This window comes from Lycium barbarum, chromosome 8 (genome assembly GCF_019175385.1).
Source record: "Lycium barbarum isolate Lr01 chromosome 8, ASM1917538v2, whole genome shotgun sequence".
Lineage (NCBI taxonomy): Eukaryota > Viridiplantae > Streptophyta > Magnoliopsida > Solanales > Solanaceae > Lycium > Lycium barbarum.
Genome location: NC_083344.1, coordinates 116,848,182 through 116,857,283, shown reverse-complemented (window position 1 = coordinate 116,857,283; position 9,102 = coordinate 116,848,182). Strand labels below are relative to the sequence as shown.

Here is a 9,102-nt window from a genome sequence, read left to right as displayed (position 1 = left end):
CTGTTAGAATCACTGTGATAATAGTCTCGTCCCATCAATCGAGTTATTCGGCTTGTACAAGCGCGATAACTAGTAAATTGTAATAATTGGTTTTATGCTTAACCTCTGATCGCCACGATATAGTAGTAAATCGTAATAATTTGTCTTATGCTTAACCTCCGATTGCCACTATATGCTGAGTTAATGGAGATGAACAATAATTTTATTTAAACCTAAGTAGGTTCCTTTTTTGCCAGTGGACCAACAACATAATTTGTTAATGGATTCCCAATTCGTAATTCTTATATTTACTGAATTTCTCAATACAAATACAGGATCAACGTAAAAGTTACTGATTCCCTGAAACCCCTACCCAATACCCTAAATCCGCCCTGCGTGGTGCGTCTATGGTTGCAAATCTTACAAAGGAGTCAAAAAGAGCATTATGTGATTTCCAACTTTTTTGCTTCAATCTATACACTATACGCGTGGAAAGGACACTATCATAAACTGGTTGGAATTTATTCCAAAGGTAGTTTCTAACCAACGGACTGCTTTTCATGTGCATCTCCGTTAGGTTTAAATCAATAGAGTTTGTGTTTAAGTGCATTATATGTACTCAACTTTTTGCAAATTGAAAGCATACACGTGCTCATGATAATATAGTAAGGATTAACTTAGATAGAACCGTCCTCAAAGAAAAACTTCAGTTAAAAAGAGGTCGAGTGGGGTGGTCCCTTTCAACGTTTCTTTTTGCAAAGATCTCAAAAGTATAAATAAATTGTTAAAAACATAGAGAGATGTTAGAATTATGCGAGTGCCTAGGTTCAAAAATGAGTCTAAGTTCATTTAACTTGAATCTGATAACATCTCTATGCATTTGGAAACAATCCAACAACCTTATATCTGGAGAAAATAATTTCTTAGGAACATTTACAATTTGAACGGAAAAAAATAGTTTTACAAATATCAACATTACTATATTTTAATTTGCAGATCATCTATAAAAATGGTCATATAGCTAAAAGAACATTATTAACTCATCATAAAATTGATTTCCCCTTGCCTATAAGTATATGACCCTCATTAGATAAAGTCAGATGTCAATGGTAAAATTATTTCCGTGTGACCTATAGGTTACGAGTTCGAGAAGTGAAATGAGTCACTAATACTTACATTAGGACAAACTGTCGACATCATACCCCTTGAGATGCGACCTTTTTTCAAACCCTACTTATGTGGATGCTTTGCTTTCAGGCTGCCCTTTTATTTGGATACCTCAAACACCAAACATTAGACGACAACAAACAATCAAACCTACGACGCACAAACAAAGGAGCAATATTTATTTCGTCTTAGTGGTCTCTGTGGCTAATCTCAATCTCCCACTTTTTTTTCCCTCTTTCTCCTCATTGACTCAGTGCACTTGGAATCAAATATTCTAATCAGTTATATAAAATACCATATTATTGCATCTCAAATTCGTTGCCGACAATGAACATGTGGGAGTTATTAATATATACTTTTATTACAAGTTAAGTTTTATATGGAAACATTTACTAAGAAACGCATCTATATAACTAAATCACTCAGAAGACAATAACAATTCATTTCTAAGAAATTAAGTATCTTTATGACCTAAAGAAATGAAAAATAATCTACTATAACTGATTAAATTACATAATAAGCTAATCACTTCACCTCTCTTTCTAACCCTCCTTGTTTAATACAGTAACAAGAAACCTTCGTTCTTGGTTTTCTTCCATTTTTTTAGATAAAAGTCTAATAGAATTGTGATTTCTTAGTAGATTGCCATTCATTACCAATTTGTTAATTTACCTTTACTCATTTCTTTGATACACTTCACTTTCAGACATGTGTAAAATATATTAAATCAAAACGAGCTATCTTTCTACTGAATATTGACATTGTTACAAACAAATTAAAAGGGATATAACGCGATTTGGTAGCATTTTGTGCTCCGTAAGAAAGTAAGGGGTTCAAATTTTGTCATCCCTACTTATTCTTGTCCGTTGGAGTCTTGATAGGAACAATATCCCTTCTAATTTTTAATAAGCGGAATTACTCTGAACCTAAGGAAAAATCATTATCCAATCGGTATAACTTAAATCTTACTTCTTTCATTTCAATTCATTTATTTTACTTTCCTATTTAGTTTGTTTTTAAAAATAATCTCTATTTTGCTATTTAATGAATTTTTAATCTCGACATTTACATTTTACCCTTAATAATATTATCTTCTAAGAATATTGTGCTATGTGTAAGATCACAAGTTTTAAAAATTTATTCTTATTATATTATAAACATTTTTCTATTTAATATCACAACATTCAAAAATAGCTTTTATATTCTTAAACTTTGTAGGCTGTCAAATTAAAACACTTAAAATGAATTCAAGTATACTCTTGAGGGACATTCCGGTACACAAAGTATTTTTGCGTTAGCAGAATCTGATGAAAGATCGCATTTTAAGAAACGTAATATAGATAATCTAACCTAATACAAATTTTAATAGCTGCTTTCATAGCTCGAACTAATAACCCATAAGTCATATGAAGTAATTTTACAGTTGCTCTGGGCTTCCTTTCTCGAATATACTCTTGAGATTTATTGAAAGTTGAGCCAAACTTAAAAGTAGGCGTCAAGGGTTTGTCAGCACCTTAAGACGTGCTGAATACAAAACAACATTTTGTATTGAGCACATGCACGGATGCACCCCACTTTCTGACACTACAATTAACGTGCCCACTCACCATTGCACCAGTTTTCATATTCCCATTTCCTACAATTCATTGTGAAGCTGAAAAAAGGAGGAGAAACGATTGGATTCTTTGCTTACACGTGGCTTGCAATCCTTGGTAAATCACAGCAGTTGATCTTCCTGTCTTTTTCTTCTTTTTCATTGTGCTCGTATTTGAAAGCTGACAACATTAAACATCATTTTCACGACCACAATTGCTGACCTCCCGTTCCGATTTAAGATTCTTACCTTTTTTTTTTTTAATTGTCTCAAAAAGAATATCTTTTCCTATATTTATTAAATTAATAATTTAAATATTTTATATGATAAATTTAAAATTATAAAATTCAAAAAATATTTTAATACATTACATATGTCTTTAATTTAATATCATAAAATTTAAAAATCTCTTGTGTGACACTGTTTGGCTGAGCGTAGAATTGGGATGGAGGAAGTATGAAGTATTTCCTCAGTTTCAATTTTATATGTCACTGTTTGTTTGAGCATAGAATTCGATGAAAAGTTTTAAAAAATTTTGTGGTCTTAAATTAGTCTTATACACTAAATTATCTCAATAAAATAAAAATTTCAAAATCAGATTATTTCTAAATATAAAAATATAATACTTTTCTTAAAGATTAATGGAAAATGTGCTAAAATTGAGATAGTTGAGAATACCACCTTTTTCAACTGTTGATAGCTCCGCTTTTCTTTCATAAAAGGTTTACACAGGCTTTTAATTTTTTTTAGTATAGTAACCTCTTCTTGCAGTGTTTCCCCATAGTGCATCTCTCTTTTTCTCCCAACAATTCTTGATCATCCATTAAAATTTGAGGTATGCCCTTTACATCTTTTCCTCCATATTAACTGCATTTTTTTTTCCTTTTTGGCTTTATGCTTGCCTGTAAATTCTGGGGCTTTCTTGATCATTCAAGTACTTTATATATGAGCTCAATTTTAAGTCAAATTAGTAAGGTTGCACATAGAATATTGTACTGACTGATTAGTGATGCAAGTTTTTGTTACCCCTCTAACTTTTTTTGTGAAAAAAGAATCTGATGGTGGCAAGAATCTGAAGATGTCCAGATAATCTGTCATAAAAATTCAATCTTGTGTGAATGCTTGATTTTATGTTTGTTTTGTCCAATAGCCTTGTCTATGTGTTTTTCTTGTGTATGTTTTTTGGAGAATCATGTGTTTCTGTTATAACCAATTACAGGTGGTAGTTGGTGTTATTGACATTGAACTTTAGTATGAGAACTTATGAATTACTAGGTTAAAATGGATCCAAGGTTCAATAGATTTTCAACTTCTGTGAATGGATTCACTCTGGAGAACCAATCCTTACTCAACATTTCGGATAATTGGACGAATAATGAACCTATATATCCAGATCAGATGCTACTCAATGGTCCAAGATTTGAAAATAGTTTTGTCCAACACAATGTTGGTGGAGTTCAATCTCTTTCAAATGACCCTTTACCAACAACAAGCAATATAGCATTGACTTCTGAAATTGGTCATGTTGAGGATGACTATAATGAAGACATTGATTTCTCCGATACGGTTTTGAGCTATATAAATCAAATGCTTATGGAAGAAGATATGGAGGACAAGACACATATGCTTCACGAATCATTAGAACTTCAAGCGAAAGAGAAGTCATTTTATGAGGCCCTCGGTAAAAAGTATCCCCCTTCACCTCAGCAGAATGGTGAGATACCGGATGACTATTGCTCGGGAAGTTTATATAATTCTACGAGTAATGGCATTGACAGTAGTGGTTACCTAATTGATCCAAGGGTGGTAAATATTTCCAATGATCATAGTTCTTCTTATGTACAAGGCCTTTCTGTTTGTAATGGTACTAACTCTTCAATTAGTTCATCGAATAGCCTAAATAATCTTGTAGACGGGTTCTTAGGTTCTCCTGTAAGTCCTCTTCATATCCCTGATATATATAATGATAGCCATCCGATTTGGAACTTTAAGAAAGGAGTGGAAGAAGCAAGTAAATTCCTCCCAACTAATAATAATTTGTTGGACAATGTGGCCATCAATGACTTGCTGCCTCTTGAGGAAAGAGGCGAAATTGGTTGTGTGGAAGCTCAGGTGGAGAAAAGATATGACGGAGAGACATCACCTATAGGGCCGAGAGGGAGGAAAAATCCTCATAGAGACGATAAGGATTTAGAAGAAGAAAGAAGTAGCAAGCAAGCTGCAGTTTACACAGAATCAACAGTTCGTTCGGAGGAGTTTGATGTAATTTTGCTGCATAGCATGGGAAATGGAAGAGAAGCATTGACAGCTTATCGCAAGACCTTGAAGAATGCTAGAACGAAAACCACGGTGCAGAAGGGGCAATCAAAAGGATTTACTTTAGGGAAGGGAAACCGCGGAAAGAAACACAGTGGTAAAAAGGAAGTCATAGATTTAAGGACTCTTTTGATAAATTGTGCACAGGCTGTTGCTGCTGATGATTTTCGGAGCGCAATTGAACTGCTGAAACAGATCAGACTCCATTCATCTCCTTTTGGTGATGGCAATCAAAGATTGGCTCATTGCTTTGCGGATGGTTTGGAAGCACGCTTAGCTGGCACTGGTAGCCAGATATATAAGGCCCTTGTGAATAAAAAAACATCAGCAGCTGATTTTTTAAAGGCCTATCATTTGTATCTCGCATCGTGCCCATTCAGGAAGATTTCAGGTTTTGCCTCAAACAAGACAATCATAAGAAAAGCAGGAAATGCTACAAGGGTTCACATCATTGACTTTGGTATCCTCTATGGTTTTCAATGGCCTACGCTTATTCAACGTATTGCAGCAAGAGAAGGTGGGCCACCACAGCTTCTTCGTATTACTGGTATAGAATTTCCTCAACCTGGCTTCAGGCCAGCAGAAAGGATCGAGGAAACAGGACGCCGTTTGACCGATTATGCCAAGTCCTTTAATGTTCCATTTGAGTACCATGCAGTTGCAAAGAAATGGGAAACCATCAGACTTGAGGATCTAAAGCTTGAAAAAGATGAATTTCTTGTCGTCAATTGTTTGTATAGATTTAAGAACTTGCACGATGAGACTGTGTTAACTGAAAGTTCGAGAACTCTCGTTCTAGAACTTATAAGGGAGATTAATCCAGATATTTTCATCCATGGGATTGTCAATGGGGCCTATAGTGCCCCGTTCTTTGTCACAAGGTTCCGTGAGGTCCTGTTTCACTTTTCAGCACTTTTTGATATGCTGGAAGCTAATGTACCTCGTGAATTTCCGGAAAGAATGTTAATTGAGAGAGAGATATTTGGGAGGGAAGCCCTAAATGTCATAGCTTGTGAGGGTTGGGAAAGAGTTGAAAGGCCAGAAACGTATAAGCAGTGGCAAGTTCGACATCTAAGGGCAAGGTTTAGACAAATACCTTTTGATCAACAGGAGATCATGGATAGCGCAGTTGAAAAGGTGAGAACAAGTTATCACAAAGACTTTGTAATCGATGAAGATAACAAGTGGATGTTGCTGGGGTGGAAAGGGAGAACAATCTACGCCGTATCTTGTTGGACAGGTGTTTAAGAAACTGCCAGGACATGCTTTTTAACACGCTTCCTTTTGATAATGAAGTTGTCCTTCCACATCTTTGGAGAATTTAACAATAGAGATGTAAGTCTCATAACCGATTTTTTCATCACATATTTTTCTTCTTATTCCGCTTCATCTCTTAACATTTAAAAGTGACAACTGTTTCCACCCATGCAGGTATCTGGTAAGCTCGCTCATTCTGTTATCAAAGTTAGTAGATATTGCTCAATACTCAATAGATGATCAGACTAGTGAAGCTTGAGAACAGATTCTTGCCAATGATGACGAAGTTGAATGGCTAGCAGATAGTCATAGCCGAAGAGTGTGTAACACGTTTTTTTTTCTTCTTTTTCTTTTATAACATAGTATACGCTTGCATGCACTTTGACTAATCTTCTGGATACCTGCTACAACCCATTAGTATTGGTACCCAATAACTATACTCACCAAGACCTAGGCATATGCGAACAAATCACCTAGAGTATTTTTTTGTCCCTAGCGAGATTTGTTTCCTGGTTGTGGGCTTTTTCCAACTTCACGGGCCACTTGGTCATACTCTTGGGCGCTTATGTCTATCAAGTTTGTTATTGAACATTACTTTCTTGTTTGTTTCGCTTCTTTGTCCATCATTCATTCATTTGGATTTCCATTATGGAAAGAGAGCAAGTTTTGGATATCCAAGTTTCTTCTCAAGATTTGATCACCTTGATCTTTTGGTTCACAATATGTAATATGGAATCTAATAATGTTGCATGTTGCAAGTAGGGTGGTCCCTTTTCTACCTTTCTTGCCAAATACCTCAAAAGCATAAAATTTTTAAAGATCAAGAATATTAAACAACCGGATAGAAATAAAGTATTTAGAAATAACGAAGAAACAACTTTATGATGTTATCATTTTTATTGATCATTTTTGGTGTTTGTGTAATACGACAGCTTCAAAAAATAGTGACAGAGGATAGCATGAATGAAAATAGAGGTCATCCATTTAAGTGGAGTTAATTTTGTGTAATCTGATATTGATGTGTTGTTCCATGAATCATTTATTGTGACTCATTTAATCGAACATTTCCGCTATTATCTTTTATTGTTTCTTTTCAAGCTTTTTGCATTCCTCAAAGTATATATAAATTGATATAAATAAAATTATATTCTTTTTAATTGCATTTTTCTTTGTTCATAGAACTTTGTTTTATTGAGAATAATTGTGCATTCCGTGAAGTATTTAATTGAATCTCACAAAGTTCCTTTTCTATTTGTTTAACTAGTAAATTTTCCCGCTTTTTGCGCAATCATAAAAGATCGCATTAGATTTATGATTTAATTTTTTTGGTACCGCAATTTAAATAGGAAAATTTTAGATACTTAAAAACTAAATTAAAAGCAAAAATAAATTAAATCACCACTAACATTTTTGTGAAAATAAAAAGATGTTAGTACGGTAGCACAATAGCAAAAAGTCCAATCTCAAAGTATCTCTCATGTGACCAAAATATATTAGATGATCAATTTGTCATTGTTGGGCTTATGTTAGTGTATCATTATTATTTGGGTTAACTACGAGATATAACAAACATATAGTGGGTATTGACATTTAGTAGCTATTGTTTAACTTAATTACTTCTCATAGCAAACATTTGTATATTAATACCATTTAATAACTATATATATATATATATACACACAAAATAGAATACTCATCTCACTATTCACTTCCAACCCATCCCTCCCATTTCTCCCCCCCCCCCCCCCCCGCCCCCTCTCCCACTGCTCCGCCGCTGGCCACCACCGTCGTCGGAGCTCCGGCCAAAATGTCGTGCCCTTTTTTTCCGGCGATGATCGCCTGTTACCTCCTGACTGCCCGCTGCTCATTTTGCTTGTGAGTCTTCTTTCTATTGCTTCATCTCAAAAAAGAAGAAGTAAGGCTGTCTATAGAAAATGAAAATGTATTGATGAGGTTAATTGCAGCCAGGTCTGACTTGGGGAAGCGACGACTCGTACGTGAGAGCCAAAAAAGAGATCTGCTCACCGGTGCACTCAGATCTGGTTGCTAGCAACGACGTCATGCCTCCTATCGCCGCCGTAGCTCCGTCGTGACCACGGCCTGTGCATCCTCCAGATCTGGTTGGTGGTGTTGTTGTTGTGGTTCGTCGGAGAAGTAAGCTCCGGTGATGGCTGCTGTTGCTGCTGTTGGTTGTGGTTTTATCTCTCTCTGTTGTTGGTTGCTGTTGCTGCTGTTGGTTGTGGTTTTATCTCTCTCTGTTGTTGTTGTTATTGTGAAATTTCCGGCCGATCTAGCCGGAATCGTCGGTAGATCTGGCCGGAGCTAATCGTTTGTGTTGTTGTATACACGAATACGGCGGTTGTATTCACTTTTTTGAGCTTTTTTTAGTTAAATGTTTAGATTGTATTCATTTTTTTTATAGTGTATTTAATAATTTTTGTGTATATATATTTTTATGTATTCAGTTTTACTTGTTGTATTCATCAATATAGCGAGCTCGTTTATGAATATAGATAGTTATTTCATGAATACAGTGAAAAAGTAGCTACAAATGAATACAGTTGAGTTTCATGAATACAACAGAAAAAAATTATATACAGTGGAAAAAAATGAATACAACAATTATTGGTGTATATATATTCAATTTTTACTCGTTGTATTCATGAATACAACAAGTCAATTTATGAATACAGATAGTTATTTTATGAATACAATTGAAAAAAAAAATTGTTGTATTCATGAATACAACTAAAATAAAAAAATTGAATACACATGTGAGAGCTGGACTG

The 9,102-nt window shown here is 34.7% G+C and overlaps 1 protein-coding gene across 1 annotated transcript; it reads left to right on the top strand.

Annotated features, from left to right (window-relative positions):
* The first annotated feature begins 3,417 nt into the window (after positions 1-3,417).
* LOC132606851 (scarecrow-like protein 9) lies at positions 3,418-7,355 on the top strand. The gene is made up of 3 exons (XM_060320507.1): positions 3,418-3,575; positions 3,960-6,391; positions 6,488-7,355. The coding sequence occupies exon 2, from the start codon at positions 4,022-4,024 to the stop codon at positions 6,302-6,304; it is 2,283 nt and encodes a 760-aa protein (XP_060176490.1). The 5' UTR covers positions 3,418-3,575; positions 3,960-4,021; the 3' UTR covers positions 6,305-6,391; positions 6,488-7,355.
* The last annotated feature ends 1,747 nt before the right edge of the window (positions 7,356-9,102 follow it).